This window comes from Chelonoidis abingdonii, chromosome 18 (assembly GCF_003597395.2).
Source record: "Chelonoidis abingdonii isolate Lonesome George chromosome 18, CheloAbing_2.0, whole genome shotgun sequence".
Lineage (NCBI taxonomy): Eukaryota > Metazoa > Chordata > Testudines > Testudinidae > Chelonoidis > Chelonoidis abingdonii.
In genome coordinates this window covers 13,888,052-13,908,613 of record NC_133786.1, presented here as the reverse complement: position 1 = coordinate 13,908,613, position 20,562 = coordinate 13,888,052, and the positions used below count along the sequence as shown (strand labels likewise).

General features: G+C 39.5%; 1 protein-coding gene across 1 annotated transcript in view; it reads left to right on the top strand.

The window, feature by feature from the left end:
* The window catches only part of CBL (Cbl proto-oncogene), a 60,386-nt gene that overhangs the window by 19,145 nt on the left and 20,679 nt on the right, over window positions 1-20,562 (top strand). Inside the window, exons 3-9 of the mRNA XM_032780554.2 lie at window positions 13,448-13,594; window positions 15,031-15,187; window positions 17,179-17,300; window positions 17,842-17,979; window positions 18,990-19,077; window positions 19,633-19,764; window positions 20,313-20,516. Coding sequence (XP_032636445.1) covers window positions 13,448-13,594; window positions 15,031-15,187; window positions 17,179-17,300; window positions 17,842-17,979; window positions 18,990-19,077; window positions 19,633-19,764; window positions 20,313-20,516 — 988 coding nt within the window. The remainder of the gene's footprint in view (window positions 1-13,447; window positions 13,595-15,030; window positions 15,188-17,178; window positions 17,301-17,841; window positions 17,980-18,989; window positions 19,078-19,632; window positions 19,765-20,312; window positions 20,517-20,562) is intronic.

Below are 20,562 nucleotides of genomic sequence, written 5' to 3'. Positions count from 1 at the left end.
TGTAATAAACATCTAGTGGGTTGCATGTTATATATCTGGACATACGGGACCCAGGAGAGTAAAGAAAGGTGGGGTATGTTACATCTGTGTTATTAACAACTTTAACTCTAAAAAGAACAGGAGTACTTGTGGCATCTTAGAGACTAGCAAATTTATTTAAGCATAAGCTTTTGTGTTAGTCTCTAAGGTGCCACAAGTACTCCTGTTCTTTTTGTGGATACAGACTAACAAGGCTGCTACTATGAAACTTTAACCCTGAATGCCTAATTTGTATACACAATAGCAAATGTACTGCTTCTCTGGGGGCTAGACAAGCATGAAAACGCACACCAAAACATTCATGTTCCGTTTATTTGGAAGGTGGTAACAACAACAAAAAAAAAAGTGCATTTCCTGCAGCAATGCAAGGTTTAGTGGTTCCAGTTAATCTGATACAATAGTACCTCTTCACGCTAGTGCTGAACTTGTTTAACTCTTCGTGGTATAGTTTTTAACTCAAGTTAATTCCAGTTCATGTTGGAATGCTTTTATTTTTATCACAGAAAGTTACAGCTACCTGTTGTAGAAATGAAAGCTATAGTTTACACAAGAGTTGCTATTCATAAATTCCCCTTGCTGTGTAAACTAGAAATGTCTGTTAAAGAGCTATCTTTTTGCAGTTACCTAATATCTTGCTTGGTTGAGAATATAGGCAAGGCAAATAATTTACTCATCCATAAATATATATATGAAGTGTCTCAATTTTCTTGGTATTAATATCCTCTCTAAGTGGTGGAAATGGGCTGCTTCTATCCTCTGAATCAGTTGGTAGGACAGTCTACTGCAGATATAATTTCCATTTTATCTTTTTAAACAAAATTCAGCCTTCAAACCATGCATAATACAAGTGCCACACTGTAGTGTAGACAGAAGGGGGATTTCCATCACTGTAGTCAAGAGGTGATAGCTAGATGGACAAAAATATCTTCCTCTGACCTAGCGATGCCTGCACCAGGGATTAAGTCAGTTTAATTATCTCTCTTAGGGGTTGACCTAAACTTCAGGTGTGCACCAGACCATAGTCTCTCCGTGGCTGAGGATGGAGATAAATATAGACTCTGCGGTGGAAGGGAATGTTAGAAGTTGAGAAGGAGGCTGTGTGGTGGAAGGGAAGCATTAGAAGTTGAGAAGGCGACTGTAGATGAGGTGTTAAATAACTTTAAGTATTATTTGCTTTCTTTTTGCTATTTTCATAGGTAGGCTATATGGTTAAGGTACATTAACTAAAAAAACCCCGCTGCTCTTCTGTATGAGAATATATATTGACAGATCATGTGCCGACGGTGCTAAAATTCTCTGAATTTAACATCAAGTTGCTGACTTGAGAAGTTGGAACATGTTTAATTGTCATGCCATCTGACAGCAAGACTTACGTGATGCTGCCTCAGTAGGATTTCATACTCTACACTTGCTCCAAGGTATAGAATTACTAATCCATGCAGGATCAAAGCTGTAGATATGTACTGTCTTTTGTAAAGGAGAGTATATGTGTCTAAAAGGGGAAGGAAACAGATCCCACAGAAAGATATAAAAAATCTTAGTTTGTTTGCTTTAAACCATTGATTCTTAAATTCTGACCCACAAAAAGTCCAACAAGAAAACTTCCGACTGGACCAATGGACTTGTGCCCTAACACTCAGGGGCGATGGGAAAGAATGGGGTAGGGTGGACAGCTAATGAATGAGATGTGAAAGAGCCCTCCTTCTGTCACTTCCTTCTGATGAAGCTAACACTTCAAAAGAAAGAAAAAGGAAAAAAAGAAAAACAAGAAAACCCACAACACTACAATACTTGTGGAGCCTACATCTGCATTTAAATGAGAACATCTTAAAGACAAGAACAGGCTCAAAGGCTGTCCACAAGAAAGGCTTCCTTGCCAAGCTGCAGCATATAAGCCCTAGTTGCCTGCTTGCAAGGAGAAACCATTACCATTTACATTTCTGGGGAAAATATGAATCTGTTCCTTACATTTGGGCTTTAATAGAGAGATTACGTGTCGAATTTCATATTCAAAACTGTAACCAGTTACAGCTATTGCCAATGGAATAGAATAAACTTTCATTATTTTTCTTTCTTCCCATTATAAATAATATTTTCATGCAGATGCAATTTTATAAGTGAAATTGAGCTTTTGGACTATTGCACAGTAATAAATGGGATTTTGATCTCTCTGGATGTGTTTTCCTCTGTGTATCTGAATCTAAAATAAGTTTTCTAGGAAATTAGTTTACCTCATGGACTCTAGTTTTATGGCTGCCACTGCAGAAGCAATCATCTGGTTTATCACAAATCTTTGGTTAAAAGATTGATCCATTTCTTGGGGTTTGAACCTGTGCAGTTAGCTGTCTGACATCTGTATTCTGTTCATCTTAACTACTTGTGTGGGGCATTGTATCATGTTTTGGTGCTTCTCAGTTTGACAACAGATTGTGCCTTTGCTAAGTGAAGTTTACTTCAGCCTGATAGGATGCTGCTGAAGAATTGACTGAGCTTCCTGAAAGATGGTAAGCTGAACTAGAACAGCTCCTTTCTAACATTTTGAAACACTACGTTGTGAGCTATAGAACACGTTCATGAACCTGCAGACATTTGCTTTTTTCATGAAATGGGAATATGGTTGCATTTTTGGTTAGCGTACCTCTGATTTGGCTGTGTGATTCATTGACCACTGGCTGTCTCTAAAAAGTGTGGCTAGAAGTATAGTGGTGGTGTTGGCCAAGTTTTTTTTCTTTGAAAAGTATGAAGAATAAAAATGAATTGTTGATTCCAAACCTAGTGCAGGGGGAGGACTGTAGGTTGACACAGGTGCTAGGTTTCTGTGCCATCTTCATTCTGTATCTTCAAGTTTTCAGAGCTTTCCATTCAAAGACATAAAGTAGATTTAAATTCTTTGGGAATTTTTATCCTTGTAGCAAAATGTTTTGTCTTAAGTTGTTTGGAGGTTTTGAGAGTAGAGTTGGGCAAAGAAACTTTTCAATGAATGGATGATGCTTGCATCCCTCAGGCAGTCTATTAATGGTATCGTTCAAGAACAAGGAGATTCTACCCATCCTCAAGTTCAAGAGAGGGCAGAAGAGATTGAAAATTTGGAGAAGCTTTGGGCAGGAAATAGGAGAACCCTATTTGAATTGAAAATGGAGGGGTTTGGGTGAGATGGGAGAAGATGATCCAGAATTGATTTTAGCTATAATGACTTAGTGCATTGTAACACATAGTCACTAGTACTCCGTTGTGGTATGGTTCCAACTATAATCCAGAGGTTAAGTGGCCTAAAATAGGTGTGTTGAGGAGTGTTGCTGTTAAGAGATAATAGAAGTGTCGGAGGTCAAATCTTGCTATTATAATTCAGAGATCACCATAAAGGAGTACCATCTGTTAACTAGATATGCTATTGTCCTTTATCCTTGCAAATCCTCTGAGGAAGTGCTGAACTCCCTAGTCTGGTCTCTCATTTAATCTTTTTAAACACTGGCTCTTCAGCGCTTGTATAATTAAGCATTTTAAATGTCCAAATCCAGCAGAAATGAACTGGTGATGTATTTTTTTTCTCTTCACCATAGAAAGAGCAAAGTGGCTTGTTAAAAGTGATCTAAACATCAGGATCAGAATATCAGGATCTGAGTTTGTTATTCCAGGCAAAGCCAACACAACATTGTGGTTAGAATACTGGGTTGTTCAGGAGTCATTAAAAGCTGATGTCCTGTGTAGGCTTCAGATATCTCATGTCCTTATGCATAAACATAATGCGTGAGACAAAGTTTTCTCACCTCCATCATTTCACAATATTTTGTATGTAATATGTTACGGGAGTTGTTGCCCTGTACCCTAGTGGAGAGTTGCATTTCAGTGTTGCTGTTTATACGGTTCCTTGGATTGCTTTAGGAGACTGTGAATTGAAAGGGTGCATGCATGTATAGGATAAATGTATTTAATATGCATTTCTCCAGAAAGTTTATTTTATTGCAAATATGTAAAATTGAAGGCATTAGCCTATTTAAGCTTTTGTAGTCTTTTGAAACACAACTTAGGAAGCTATAATTAAACACTCAGTGGGGCTATCTGTAGCTTTTATTTTTGAGTTTTTTTTTCCAACCGCACTAAAACACATGCATTGTAGGTGTTAACGTTTTGAATGCTGTGTGTAAAGACAAACTTTGAACTCGTAAACAGTCACTTTTTAGCCAGAGAACTGCAATTAAACTAAGATTGCTTACAACTATGGAAATTGGTGACCACAATGAAAAGGGGGTTGTATAAAAAGGGAATAGAAATATCAAGTGTTATGCTTGTTAAATGTCTCCCCTTCAAGTCTTGTCCAGCACAAAAAACGAGCACGTGACCAGAAGGAACAAATGCAGAACAAATTGTTACTAACTGCTTTCTATAACTGTGCAAAGAATGGAACAATGAATACTGAACTTGAAATGTATCTTTTGTGGAAACTTTACAAGAAAGCGGAGAGGGTGTTTTGAGCTATACCTCTTTTTGACAGCAGGTTTATTGCGTCTGATTAACATGCCAGATCCTCTTTTCCCATTGGTGCCTTAATGAATCAATCCACAAAATCCATGCAATGCTAGCTAACTCCTTCAAAATGGTATAACATGGGCATATAGTCTGCTGGTTCTAAGGCCATGGCTTCACTACAAGGCTTCTAGCAACACGGCTATACCGCTAAAGCTGCGCCGCTAAAAGGCACGCAGTGTAGCTGCTGTTGTCCTGCTGACAAAGAACTTCCACCCCTCAAACGGCAGCGGCTTTGTTAGCAGGAGACTGCTTCTGACGACAAAGCGTTGTTCCCACTGGCACTTTTCATCACTAAAACTTTTGTCCTTTGGGGGTATATGTGTGTTGTTTTTTTTTAACACCCCTGAACGACAAAAGTTTTGCTGACAAAGTGCCAGTGTAGACAAACCCTTAAATGTCTGTCTTGGTGGAGAGTAGTCGTAATACAGCGGCCTGTGCAAGTACTTCTAATTTTAAAGATCAGTGGCTCAACATTACTCTGGAGGTGACTTTTGCTGTTGAGTCAGTAGTAGTTAAATGGAATGTCATTCACTTCCTGCTCTGGAAGCTTTGTTGAAAGTAGTTCTGTCATATCTATTTTTAAAACTGATTATTCTGTGCAGAGGACTCTGAAGCTGCCACTGAGTTATAAATGTCATCTCAGGCTCTCTTTAAGCATTCCTAGTCAGCATTTGTGTGTACGGGTCAGTTATATTAACCCCTAAGAGCACAGTTGTTGGCTGACACAGTGGTAGGAGATGGCATACTGCTATTTTTTTCTATTTTATTTAAAAAAAAAAAAAATCTTTCTGGAATTCTCTGCAGCCATTTATCTGAGTCTGACTGACACTTAATATCTGGCATATAAGTAGAAAAATCTGATAGGGTATGGGCTATGTGATAGCATCTCATTTTGGTGATATCTGTAAAGTGCATTTCACACTCTTGCATGTTAGAGGTTTAAAAAAAGCCATATCAAATATTTGAATTCTTAAATTGTCAATATCAAATTGCAACATAGCTTAATTCCTAAAAATAAATATATATATATATATAATATATATATTTGAGACTAACTTTTCTATACTTGTCCAAACATTTTAGGGTCTTGAACCCACAAGTGTTAGAGGACTGGAAGTTAGGGAGATGTGAATTCTATTTTTCTCCTTGTGTAACTTGAGTCAAGTCACCTAACCTCTGTGTGCCTCAGTTTCCCCTAGCTATAGAAGAAAAACACTTACCTTACTGAAGTGTTATAAAGCTCAGCTGCTGCAGTTAGGGTTTTTTTAAAAAAATGTTGGGATCCTCTGATAAGTTTCTGTAATTGCAAAGTATTTATTAAACGTTTGGGGAGAAACCTAAGTTTTACTAATAAAAATCTTCAATACTCTGTTCTTGTCACAGGAAAATGCAATTAAGTCTTAATTTTTCTGTAAAGAGTAGCTTTCTCTCAAGCTGTAGCAGATCAAAGCGGTGAACTGATCCACCAACTATGACTGCTTAAAATTACTGTGCTTGATATGAAGCACAGCAGAGTATGAGTTAACATCATATGTAGGCAGTGTTTACAGCATCCAAAAGATAAAGTACTTCTTGGATATAGCAGTTCTAAACTTGAGTGTGCTGCTGCTGCATACCCATATTAGTTGCTGAGACTTCTTTGTATAAATGCCATCTAGTGTTCATTGTGTGGCGCTGATTTAAAGCCCTTGAGAACGGCAGGGTTTCTTGCATTACTTGCCAGAAGTAACTCGTACTCTGGAGGAATGAACATGCAATTAGGAATTGAAGAGAGTTGTGATTGTACTCAACCACTAACTTGCTGTGTGGCCTTTGCCAGGTCACTTCATCTCTGCCTCAGCTTTCCCATCTGTAAAACGGGAAAACACACCACCTTGTCTCACCAGAGTATTGAGGATAAGTTAACTATTAGTTATTTGGACATGTAAAGTGATGAATAAATTCTTACCAAGGAGCTGTTTAAGGAAAACTGTGAAGGAGCAGGCAAGAACTTCTCAACCAGTGAAATAATTACCAATGAACTTGAACATGACCTATTCTTCTGTGGAAGCAGAGGAAATGTCACACATTCAAGACAACATTCAATACTTGCATAGCAGTGTTTCAAAACTGAGCAGGAGCATCTGGGCTGCAAGAAGCTGTTTAAAATACAAATCTTTAGTAATACTGGGGAACAGCACAATTGATGTTACTTTTTTGTTTGGCTAAGTGTTCTGATTTTCTAGCCATCCTTTTTGATGATGGACCCTTGTATTGTGTAAACAAAATGCTTGCAGGAAGGAAATGAACTAGATGGGCTGTCCCCAGTACATATATCCAAGTCTTCCTCATAATATAAATAAGGAGCCAATAAATGTTTGTTGTAGAATTGCATCAGATTTTTGTTTTTCAAGAGCCTTAGATGCCTTTAAAAATACATAAAAGAACTTAGTTTTTAGAGCTGAGACTCTTCCAGCATGTTGTCAGGCTTCTTTTCTTCACCTTTCATTAGAGTAAAAATGAATTCTTCTCAAGTCTCATTTCTTCTTTTCTGGAGCTTTTTCAAAAGCACCTCTTTGCTCATTGCTTCTAATTTGTTGTCATTAGTCACCTTTCCAGGTCATGCCCCTTTTTAATGTTCCACTTAAAATATGGAGCCTTCCCTTTCCCTGTCAGTTTTATATAGACAGGAGTTGTATGATAACTTGGTTTTACTCCCTCACAATTGTTTCCCTCCAGAGAACCACACTCTTGGGTCAGAATTATTGACTTATGATCTTGGCGAGCCTCAAACTCGGTTGCCAATTTCATGAAATGACTTTAAAGAGCATTTTATCCTAAAATATGTTGTAATTATGATGTTAATCAAGTTATTTTTAGTTTAGATGTTATTTGACAGCCAGCGTTATTGTAAGTACGTATTCAATTTTTATGTGAACTTGAACATTGCTACATGTGAAAATGCACTCTGTTTATTGAAGCTGCTGAACTTGGTAAGTATTTTAATGTCGCTTGGTGGGTACTCAAGAGTGCAATTTTCAGAGGTGCTGATCACTCTCAACCCAAGTGTCCCTCAGTGGAGGCTGCAGGTGCTTAAACACCTCTGAAAATCAGGCTGTAAGCAACTATTTAGTCTACAAGAAAATTTCAAAAAGGAGAAATGAGCTCTGGAATTGGCTAACCTTATGCTAAAAGAACGAGCAGTACTTGTGGCACCTTAGAGACTAACACATTTATTTGAGCATAAGCTTTCATGGGCTAAAGCCCACTTCATCGGATGCATGCAGTGGAAAATACAGTAGGAAGATGTGTGTATATATACACAGAGAACATGAAAAAATGGGTGTTGCCATACCTACTCTGAGACTAATCAACTTACGTGCTTAACCTTATACTGCATCCTTTAACTCCTTTCATGCTGCAGGAACTTTGGTGCACTTTCAATGGAGTAAGCTTCCCAGGATGATAGTAATGTGTGCACACTTCAAACTATTACAGCATTATTGCTATGCGTAGCAGTGCGAACTGTATAAATCGTCCTCTGGAGCAGTCTTCCTGATGGAGACTGCTGCACAGAAACATAATGTTACACCAGTGCCAGGCTCTTGTTAGCATTGAGGGAGTATTGGAAGAAATTAGCAAGAGGATAGTGATTCCTTACTTTTAGGAAGATTTGTATAAAAGGCAGTTTATGAGCTCCAGCGGTCATTGGCTATTTGTGCAGAGAGGTGCGTTTTTTTTTTTTCTAACTCTTTGGAATTTAAATAAGCGTAAAATGTAACTTTAAAAAACTACTTAGATTAAAGTCTGCATCTATTAACTGTTCTGCAAGACTGAGCTCTTATAGTGGAAAAGTGCTTTCATCCAACAAACAGGAAACCGGAAAGGACCAGCCTGCTACAGGTCAGAGGGGACCACCATCAGAAAACCAAACTGGGAGAAGCTGAGGCCCATAGAGAGGCCACTGTGAAGGATTTCAGTAGGACTGGAAGTACTTGATTGACCTGTTGACTTCCTGTGAGACATGTGGAGCAGAAACAATCATTAAGTGGGAAGGAAGTAGCATAACCATAGGGGAGGGAGAGGAGAAGGAGAATCAAGCAAAGTATCTGTTCAGTCTTCAGAACCTTCCACAGGGCTTAAAACTGGCTCAGCACATATTAATTGTCTGAATTACTCAGTTATCTGATCAAACGGTATTTCACTATGCTATTTCTTTTTAGTCTCTCTACAAAATTTACTTGAGGCTGCCCCTGGGAGACTGGACGCTATTAAAGGGAACAAAGCTAAAAGCACAGTTCACACTGCAGCTACCCAGCCTGCATTTAGTAATACTTAAGTGTAATTGTATGCATTATTAAACTGTCTTTAAACATTCTCTTCATACCTAAAGAATAGAGGCTCCAGGCTACAGCTGCAGAAGTTTATTAGCTAATAAAATACTTGGAGTTTTTTTAGTAAGTGCAGAAGTTATTAGTTCTTTGAATCTTTCTTCTTTCAGTCTCTAGATTGCTTGATTTCCCAGCAGTCAACTGTTCTCCCTCTTTTTCTGTATAAAATCTCACTAACAGAAGTATGGAGTCCTATCTAAATTGCAGACACTTCAGTTTGAACCTGATGGTAACCACTGAATAGAAGCATCATGCAAATTTACTTCTGAAGCTTTGTTTTACTGTCGCAACTGAATCTACTACGAGTAGTGGAGAGATCTAACTTCCGCAATATTTGCGGGCTTTGCGTGCGGTTTTCTAAAATGCCTAACTGAGTGAGATACCTAAATCCCATTGACTTTCAATGGGACTTAAACACTTCAGTCGCTTAGGTGTTTTTGAAAATTGTACTCTTTATCAGCAGAACCAAAGTTGCTACCCTCATTTCCATTTGTTTTGGATGAAAATTTTGTATTTGGTTTTGAGTTTGAAGCAGCAGTGAGGGTGAGAGTTTCCAGTGTTACCAATCCTAAAAATAAGTTATAACCATTACAACCAAATGTTTGATAGGCTGTAAACTGCTAACTCATATTTGGGCCATTATTTCTTTACAGAGATGATGTAACTTTTAATATCTTTCTGTAACTTCTTTGTGGAATTGCAAAGCACTGGCAGTTGATATATTTCAGCAGTTGGTCACCACATATCAAAGAGTGGCAAGTTTCAGTACGCTGTTCAGAGAAGCTGTTAGAAGGGCTCCCCCTCCCTTCTTTCATTTTGATGATTTAAATGATGCTTGTCTGAAAGTGACAGTAACTTCGACTGCAGCTGAAATTATAAATCCCTAGACCTTGGTAGAATTATTTTGGAAACAATTTGTAGATCAGCATTTGAGAGTAGAATTGAAAAGTGTTGAAACTTAACTTTGTTCAGCTCCAAGGTCTTTATGTTGTTCACCCCTAAGCCTGTCAGGATACTGTGTACCTTTTCAAACTTTCATAACCCTGCCTGCCAGCCACAGGGAGGTCAATAGTCTTTCAAGACATGAATTTTCCCCCAACCCTTCATAAACTGCAGAGTGTATGTCCTGAGTCATATTTACAAACTATGCTGCTTCAGAAGCAGAAATCTAACGTTACCAAGCTAGCTCAACTAATCATCTTGCTCAACTTTATGGTGTTACTATCCTGGAAACTCTTTCCATCAGTGACGTGCAGTGAGGTGAGGTACCACTTTTCCTGTTATGATTTACACTTCAACTTTACAAGAAGGTTCCCTGTATTTGCTGATGGTTTGAGTTAGTTTGGTCACTTCATCCATGCCAGGCTGTGGCGAAACTGACCATGTTGTTGGTTCAGTCCTTCACTTTCCATTTGCTTTTATTTGTTCAGTTGGTTACATGCTCTTCTTCTTTAGCAGCTAGGCATATCCTCGATAAAATGCAGATTCACACTGAACAGTACAAGCACCCCTTTCCTCCACACGCTGCTCCTATGTATGATGTAAACAGAGAAGTCTTCAATCACGCATTTGTTTGATTAAAAAGATGCTGTGTACAATCTGAAGAAGATCAGTTAACTCAGTGGGCAGTCGGAGGGAACAGGTTGCATGACTGGGCCCCCTTAACTCATTATGTCCCATGTCTGATTACAGTCAATGTGTTTTTAGGGTCTGTCAACAAAAGAACTCGTCATGATCGTTAGTAGAGATCCAAATCCCAAACCATACTGATCTTTATGGACTCAAACCAAGTCCATTGCCCCGGTAGCGTATAGGAAGGGATCTGGTTTACAGAGTCCAGCTATACTTGGTTTTTCTGGCCTGCTGTAGAAAGCATGAAAACTTTTGTAGGAGTATTTTTTTTTTTTAACTCAATGGAAATGAGGAAATTTTTCAAAAGCACCTGAGCGATTTAGAAGCTTAAGTCACAGGCACCTGAGTTACTTTGGTGCTTTTGAAAATTTTATATGTTGTGGGGGCTATGACGTACTTTTCACTATCTTTTGAGTACTTGTAACCTAACATGTTTACAGTTTCAGTAGATGAAACTCTCAGACAGCTGAAAGGAGAAACACATGGCATTAAAAATAAACCTTCAGAACTTTTTTTTCTATATCACTTAATACTTGTAACTTGATTTCAATTATATGAAACTTCCACTGTTTACTTTGTTACAAACATGATTCAACTAGTGAGTAGTACCTCATCAGTTAATATCTTTATGTACTGCCACAACATTTGGCATATATTTCAGACTTGCACTGACAATTTTCCTTTCTTAGAAATGCTGCCAGTAAAATGCTTATTTTTGCAGAGGCAGCCCGGCTTTCTAAAAATGTAGGGTTGAGTTACTGACACTGCTGAATGTTACTGTAAGTTCCCTGCGCTTGCCCCGCCTTCTGAAATCATACTGCACCACTAAAGCAGGATGCACACTCTAACATTCTTCACTTTAATAAGTGAATCTATATTCCCCTCTAATTGTATGCTTGTTCAGGTATCCTTTACCCGACCTCTGTACAATAAAGAAAACTGTACAGAGACTTGCAAGTATCTAGAACCATATGGTCAGTGTATTTGTGCTACTTTAACATAACTCTTGGCTGTTTAATATTAAATAAGACTGTAAACTTGTGAGACTACTATTAAAGAGAGAGCTGCTTCCTGCAGACCATTTGAGTGCACCTTCCAGCTGGTACTTGTGTTCAGGCTGAGCATCTGCTGGGATCACACATGAAAAAAAGTGGAAGAAACTGGATTCCTTTAATCCCAAACTAGCATGTTCCGTACGTGTGCCAAACAACTCCACTGGCAAAGGCAGAAAATGGAATGTTTAGGAATGAGAACAGTACAAAGTGGCAAAAAATGACACTTTGGAATAGGGGCTCAACATTTTTACTTCGTATGGCTATGTGGAAAGTGAAATACTCTTTCCAGACTTTACAAACCTCCAAAATATTGGAGATTAAAAAATACAGGTGAGTGAATGAGGGGGTAATTTAGTGAGCACGGATTGGCTCCAGTTTGTGTTTGAATTCTGGGAATATTAGAGGAAAAGAAAACTCTAACTCGTGTTGAAATGATCTCATTCTACATTTTGGGGCACAGGTTTGAAAATGATATTAGGTGGGAAAATAAAGAAGTAACTGGCTCTCTTTACGGGCTGAAGCTGGAGTCCAGTTCTGAAGTTAGCCAGGATGGCAGAGCTTTCATTTGAATGAGTTTAGTTCATCTAGGAGGGCAACATGAGCAGAGTTGAGACATCTGGCTGAAAACTACAGTTCCAATTTAGTGACCACAGATGGCATCATTCACAGAACTAATCAAAACAATGAGTATTAGAAATTAGTGAAGAAATAGCAGGTGCATCCAGTGTACATCCAAACTAACACTGCATTCAGGGATGTATTACCCTACAATAATGTCTTTAAAGACAACATGTTTAAAAAATTGTTCCATGTGAGTGAATCCCACTCCCATGGTGGTTCAGTAGTCAAGGCATTTTTAGTGCTGAGGTGGAGGAGCTTGTTGTGCCACCTACTGTGGTGGCTAAGCAGCTCTTCTGCTACTGAAACCCACTGATCGTTAGTGATCTGCCTATATTGTCTTTAGAAAAAGCATTAATCAAAGCAGCACTCTCTTTGTTCTACCTGACACCAGCATTCATGCCAGTAGTTCTTTGTCTCCCATGTGGAGGGGGACAGAAACTACTGGACTTTCCCCATTCCTAGTCTGAAGCTCTGTCCTTCCCAGCACCTGGTGGTGGGGAGGAGGAAGAGAAAAGGAGCATTCCTGCATAAAGGGTGGGTGAGGGAAGAAAGCAAATAAACTCTCCTTCCGTCCAGGAGCAGAGAGTCATCTCTCATGTTTCTATCGTGCCATCACAATCAGTTTCTTCTAGGCTCTTGCTCTCAGCCAGGAAGAGTGTTATTTTGACTCCTTTGGGGGTTGGAGGAGAGGATGTGCTCTCCTATAAGACTTATGACTTTGGTGGTAAGTCTATGCCTAAGTTTTTAGTTTTTGCCTAACTAAAAAGTAGGATCCCTTACAGGCAACATGGTGTAAGGACTTGAGCACGAGACATGAAGTCAAGGCCTCTTCAGTGCTAATCCTGCTATGCTACCTGACTTGCTGGGTAGCCTTGGGCAAGTCTCTTAACCTCTTGCTCCTAACTACAAAATGAAGCTTAAAATACTCCCCTACCTCAGAAAGGTAGTGAGTGTTAGTTCATTAGTCAATGTTTATCCAGCACTTCCAGAACATAAATCTCTTTAAGTGCTATGTGTTGGACAAAATGTGCTGAGAACTATAAATGCATGTTTGAAAAATCCCCCATTTGGGAGCATTTTTCAATCGGAGGATAGCGTTTCTGGATTGCTTCAAGCTACTTCTGCATCTGTCTGACTTACCCACAAACAGTGTAAAGTCACATTTTTCTTTTGAAAAGAAACTGCTTTTGTAATTGTTTGCAGGCGTAACCTGACAAAATTGTCCCTGATATTCAGCCATATGCTGGCGGAACTGAAAGGCATTTTCCCAAGTGGCCTCTTCCAAGGAGATACGTTCCGGATCACCAAGGCAGATGCTGCAGAGTTCTGGAGAAAAGCTTTTGGGGAAAAGTAAGTTTCTAAATGTGCTTAATATGAGAGATGCAAGAACAAAATTCATAGGTGCACTGTTTTTAAATGTGACTTCTGCTTTATGGAGTATGATGATCTTTTGTCAAATTAATCATAAGATTACTGATGGAAAAGACCTATTAGATCATCTAGTCTATTCTCCAAGGTCCAGTGCAGGATTGTTCCCCTACGTTATATTTTTCCAGTTCCTTGTCCAGTCTTTATTTAAATATGTCAAGTGATGGGACTTTCCCCACTTTCTCTGGGGGATTATTTTACTGTTATGAAGTTTCCCTTGACATTCAGCTTCAACTTTCCTTTTCTTAATTAATCCCATAACTTCCAGACATCCTAAATAATTCCTCTTTCTTCCTGCCTGCAAATGGTTATCGTGTTTCCCACATTAGTTGTCTGCTAGCCAGGCTGTTCATATTAAGTTCTTTTAGCTTTTCCTTCAATTAGTCTTTCCAGTCTCCTAATCCCTTTTTCTTTCTAATACTATTTTAGCATTTATATATTGCTTGTTTTGCTCAGTTTGCAAAATGGCCAAGTTAAGATGGAATAAAGGAGAAAGTTAAGTGCAATATATATTTAGGTACAGGCCAATGAAATGTCAGGTTTATTTTTTAAATCTAATAAAACACTGACTGTATTAATTTTAGAAATAACTATATTAGAGGAGAAGGCTTAATGGAATGGGACAGTGACTTCTGACTAAGACACACCATGTAAACAGTGTGATTAGTACATCACATATAATAAATTAATACATTCATTTTTTGACTCCCAACTGTTAAACCAATTGGACTTCAGCAAGAGATAGGAGTCTGAAAATTGGTAAACTTTTTTCAGGGATCGTTTTATAGGCTTCCACTATGTATTTCTAAAGGAAAAAACGCTCAGTTATATAGACGGTTCAAGTTTTGGTCTCCAGCTACAGTCAGGCAAATCATCTCTCTAGATACCTGTGTGCTGTCCTTTGACTATCTAGGTCTCTGCTCCAGGGAGACTTAAATTAACTCTTCCTGTGCCTGCTACTGAAAGATGAAATGGATCAAATGATGACATCATATAGCAAGTGCTGCATGTGCTGCTTTTCAGTGTGAACTGTCGGCTGCACAAGCGTTAACGGGATGGGGGGAAGGGCGATCAGAGCTGGGCTTGCAATTCCAAGATTTTACTTGGTGCAGAGCAGTGAACTGAAAGATGGCTGTTTGGCTGCTGTTTGCTGGTGATGCAGGGAAGTTTCTCCCTCATGGTTGACAAGAGTAATTTTCTCTCTGAGTTCAGTTGAATTTATCTTTCTTTCCTTTTCTAATTGGGGGTGCCTGTGTGTGTATATATAATATATAGAGTGTAACACTGTGGCATTGCATGATAATGTTTCTGAGCTCCTTTCACACTTGCGGATTTTTCCCCTCCTCCTCCCCCACCAGGACTATTGTTCCATGGAAGACCTTCCGCCAGGCCTTGCATGAGGTGCATCCAATCAGTTCAGGACTAGAGGCCATGGCCCTGAAGTCGACTATTGACTTGACATGCAATGACTACATTTCAGTGTTTGAATTTGATATCTTTACCCGACTCTTTCAGGTAAGGGCAGAGGAACGTGAGTCACTTAACACACATTAGAAATATATGCAGCCTACTGCGTAGACCTTTATACTACAGTAAGCCAGGCCTTAAATAACGCTATTAATATTAGACTGACTTTTCTTTTCCCCTTTAAGATTTAGAGCTCTGCTGTTCAGTAGCATTGTGTGATATTTCTTGCCAAAGGGGTGGGGGGGGGAACATTCAAAAAATAAATTGTAATTGTAGCACACTTTCAATATCCCTCCCTGAATCAATTTTTCCCACTTTAAAGGTCAGTTTTAAACTGAAGTTGCGACAAACTTCCGTGAGCCCGGAAATGTGAAGCTCACTCTATCAGTCCATCCCTAACTCTCCCTTGTGCCCTCCTGTTGTTGGATTTTTTTTGTGTGGGGGCGTATTTAGGTCGGAATAACACTATGAAACTTCAGATTTCTTGGCTCTTGAGTTGCCACAACCAAAATGTATAAACATATTGTGTTTTCTATACGAAATAAACATCTCTATTGTTGAATGGAATCAATATTATTTTGGGTGAAAACTTAAAAAAAAAAAATTTGAGTCACCAGTAGTACTTGGATAAAGCGTGTAGCTTCTGATGGTGCAATTGGATATTTACAAGAACAATCCTTTACTTTGGCTCTGACATGCTTTTTCCCATGTGATAGGGTGGATTGTAATTTAAGATGTTTAACTGAAAAATTCCCATATGCAGTCTTCTAGTGCAGCTGGTCACACTGTGTACTTCTTTCTACTCTAGTATGTGAAAAGTGGGTTAGGAGGAGTTACAGTTATTATTATTGGAAACTGCTAAGCTTATTCTCTTGACTTTGTGTACATTAATAACACTTAGCATTTGTATATTGCTTTATCCATTCACAGCATTGTACAGACAATATTCTCACCACACCCTTGTGAGATTAGGTCATTAGGTATCACTCTCCATATTTTACAGACAGAGAAGTTAAGTCACTTTCTTGAGGCCAGGCAGCATGTCAGTGACAGAGCTGAGTCATAGTTTCTAGTTTGTAATTCTTTGCTTAATCTTCTGGATTCCTGTCTCTATCCCTGTCTCACCTCTCAGTTTCCCCAGAATGGTTGTGGGAGTGGTAGCCATGCCTGGGCTGCCTTCCTTGTGAGCAGAATTGCTAATCCCTTGGTATTTGTTAAAGGTATATTGACTGGGACTTCTTTCCCAAGGGTGTTCTGACTACTACCTTAATAAATGTCTCAGTTAGTGGGTTCTTCCCCTTTTTTTTTCCTACCTGTTAAAGGTTCTGAGTTATCTGTTCTTCCTCACCTTTAAGGTTGCCTATCCTTCCACCTATCTAAAGGGGATACGGAAAATGTTCTTTGATTTTGTGTTTTGATCTGGTAGCTAGTTGAACTGAGTACACAGAGTTGCATAGTTTGCTTTCTGCAAGTGCTAGTAGAGAACAGCAATATTTATACCTCATTCCTTCCCCGCCGCTCCCCCCCCCTGGAATGGCCACCAATCATAGTCTTGCATGGGCAGACTAGAACACTGTTATCCCCAAGCATCGTGATACTTTCTGTTGTTCCATCGCCGTACAGGCAACTCCACTGTAGTCTCTCTGACTGAATTATCATGGAGGTGTGGGGGAAAGGGGTTCTTGGGATGCCAAGACTTGGCTAAGGGCATTTTTCCTGTGTGATTAAGGGGAAAGGGCCAATGTCTCTACGACTGAAACACCTTGCTATCTACGTTTCTGGCTTTCACTGCTTCCTTTTTGTTGCTGCTACACTTTGCATGTTGGCAGGGTTTGTCACCCTCCTGTTGCTATTTTGTGTTGTCTCCATGGGGTGATACTCAAATCCTAATGCTGCTTGATTATAAATTTAAGTTTTAGCTCCTGCAATAAGAACTACAGTTTATTGAAGAACTGACCTCTTCAGATGAAGGACACTCATGTGCATGGGTACACCTTGGAAGTGCATGGTTAATGATATTTCTTATGTTGTTTCTTTAGCCATGGTCCTCCTTGCTCAGGAACTGGAATAGCCTAGCAGTGACTCATCCTGGTTACATGGCATTCCTAACTTACGATGAGGTGAAAGCACGGCTTCAGAAATTCATCCACAAACCTGGCAGGTTAGTGCTTGATAGCAGTTGCCTTTTTGAGGACTCTTGCTAACTCCTCTAGTTAGTTACTTTTGCAGCACCTGCTGTGTCAGTGGAGGTTCGGCCTGACAGAAGGGCCTTACTCAGTGTTTTGCTGGTCGCTATTACAGTGCGCTGTGGTAGAGGAGAGGCCTCTTGCCTCTGGAGATGACTGGTTGCAAGCTCCTTTTAAAAATGGAGACCTTGTATAACCTTTTAAAAAATTTTATTTTGAAACAGCAAGCGACTGTGAGGACACTCATCCTTATCACTGTGCATTCTGTGTTTAATAGCATACACACACACACATGAGTTTTTAGATGCTTCGCTCACCTGTATCAGACTGCAGGGTTCTCCCTTTGAGCTACAAGTGAGTAAAGTGGCAAAAACTGGTAGAAATGCTCCAGCTACTTCAGCTCGTCTTTATCTTCCATCTTGAGATAGCTAGATGGAGGCTACCTACTTGGCACTTAACTTTTTTTTGGTTGATCGAGCCCAGACTTGGAGTTTCTGTTCCTTTGTCTCTTTTCAGTTATATATTCCGATTGAGCTGTACGCGACTTGGTCAGTGGGCCATCGGTTACGTCACTGCAGATGGAAACATCCTCCAGACTATCCCCCACAACAAACCTCTTTTTCAAGCGCTGATAGATGGCTTCAGGGAAGGCTTGTAAGTAACTTTGCCTCAGCCTGTAGCGTGTTGTGCTTGTTCAGTCTGTGGTGAGTGTACAACGCACCCTGTTGCTGTGCATCCTATGATTTAGCTGTCTTAATTCTGTCACTGGTTAATGTACCTTTTGAAATGAGTTGGAAGATAGAACATATCTAGTGGATTCTGTCACATGTCATTCTGTCTGGTGGCAAGTGCAGCGTTTTGCAGCACTCATGCCGTTGATAGTGACATTGTGTAGGTGGACATTGCGGAGTTCTTCCTCTTTATTTAAGCCTTGAATCAGGAAAGCACTTTTTAAACATATTAGTTGTCCTGTTGAGATTGATGAAACTGCTCACAAGCTTAATTGCTTTACTGAACTGCCTTCTAAAAGAGGGAATTTGACTCTCGAGAATATTCATAGAGAGCGCCATTTTTTTCATTGCTTGTCTCTACTTCCTAGTGCCACTGTTGAAGGTACATGTCTGGCTTGTAGTTTCCTGTCAGCCTAGCCTCTTATTCGATTTGACCTTATACTGATATGACAAAAATTAGGATTATGAGTTATGATGTCAGTTTTCTTTCTTCGGACCTTAGTTTCATCATTAAGACATCACTGCAGGGTGAGTCTTATAAGAAGAGAAGATTGAGGGCTGGGAGTGCCATTTATTTAAAAAAAAAAACAACTAATCATTTGATGATTGGCAAAAGGGAAACCATGAAATCAGACTTCTTGTTTGCATATTGATAAATGTGGTATATTAGGGGGCTTTCCCTGGTTTGAATGTTCTTTTTCAAAACAAAGGACCTTGGATTCCAAAAGAACTGAGATGCTCAGTCTTTGCATGGTAAAGTGTCCTTAATGAGGCGATACCAAGCTGAACCTATAGGCAGACTTTTCTTTTGTTGAGTGATCAGTGTTCAAGCATAGTTGACTTCTGCATTTTTTTTAAAAGAGATAAAATAGGGTTTTAGGAAGAAAGAAAGATGCCTTTCTTTAAATCTTATATTTTGTTTACTTGTTGCAGTTATTTATTTCCTGATGGTCGAAATCAGAATCCTGACCTGACTGGTTTATGTGAGCCTACACCTCAGGACCACATTAAAGTTACGCAGGTGAGCAAGAGGATTCTGTCCTGTCAAACTAGCACCACTTCTTCCATTTTCAGGCCTCCTCATCTGCTTAATACACTGGTTCCTTGTGTATGAAGCAGCTATATTAGGTTTTGTAAGACACGCAAAAATCTTTGAGTGGCTGGGTTGGGGAGGATAGATTGAAAATATCAAACAAAGCTTCATCTCCATCTAGGGCTGATAAGTTTTGGGTTCCTTATTTAGAGTAATATGCTGGCAGAAGGACACACTAACTTGTATGTCTTTTTATCCCTGACCTGTGTGTCCTTAAATTGAACCTGAAGATCTATACTGAAAGGCTTCCTGGCTCTTTTAGGATAGCTTCAAGTCCATTTTTTTCAGAGCTTGACAGAAGTCTCTAGCACATAAAATTGCAATGTACCCTTTGCAAACATCTGTTTCTGTTGAGCTGTGGTCTGATGCTGTGATATTGATTTTTCTTCCTCTGTGTGAATATTTGGGTGAATTTCTTGTAGTTATGACTAATGAGGCACATTATATTCCAGAGTGAATTATCTCTGTTTTCCTTCCCTCAAGGAACAATATGAATTGTACTGCGAGATGGGCTCCACATTCCAGCTGTGTAAAATTTGTGCTGAAAATGACAAGGACGTGAAAATTGAGCCATGTGGACACCTGATGTGCACTTCCTGTCTCACTGCATGGCAGGTAGGGAATTGCCTCATTTGTGCACTCTTTTCGAACAAAGTTGGTCTGTCTTTGGGCCGGGGTGATTTATCTTTTCCTTCCTTCTTCTCAGAACTGTTTAGGTCCTTATAGGTACTGATAATTTGGTAGTGGAGCTGAAAGTCTAGCCTGAAATTCATATCAATATATCTATTTAACCTATTGTAAAGGATGCTCAAGTCTTGTCCCCACAGGATACAGACTTTGGACTCTGTGTTCAAAACTGGTTCTACTCACTAGACTCTCCTACCTTTTCCTCCTCGTTTGTGACATAGCAACTACTTGCGTTAAGAATGGTGTGTGTGGGAGAACCTTTCAAAAATCTGTTTTTTTGTTTTACTCCAAATAAGGATCATGCTGTATTTATAGTGCAGTCTTAATTCCTGTTTCCCTCTTTCCCTCCACCAAAATACACCTGCTGAAAAGAGATACTAAACTCCTTTGTTTGATGAGTTACTGTCCATTTTACTTGTTTCCATAACAGTGGTGGTTTTAATAGGTTTTTTCCTCTCCCCCACCACTCCTTTCAGGAATCGGAAGGTCAGGGCTGTCCTTTCTGCCGTTGTGAAATCAAAGGCACAGAGCCCATTGTAGTCGACCCATTTGATCCCAGAGGAGGAGGAGGATTGTTGCGGCAATGTGCAGAGGGAGCTCCCTCCCCAAACTATGATGATGATGAAGATGACAGAGCAGATGATTCCCTCTTCATGATGAAAGAATTGGCTGGTGCTAAGGTAAAGGCCCCATTAGGCACATACAGCTGGATGTGGCAACAGACAC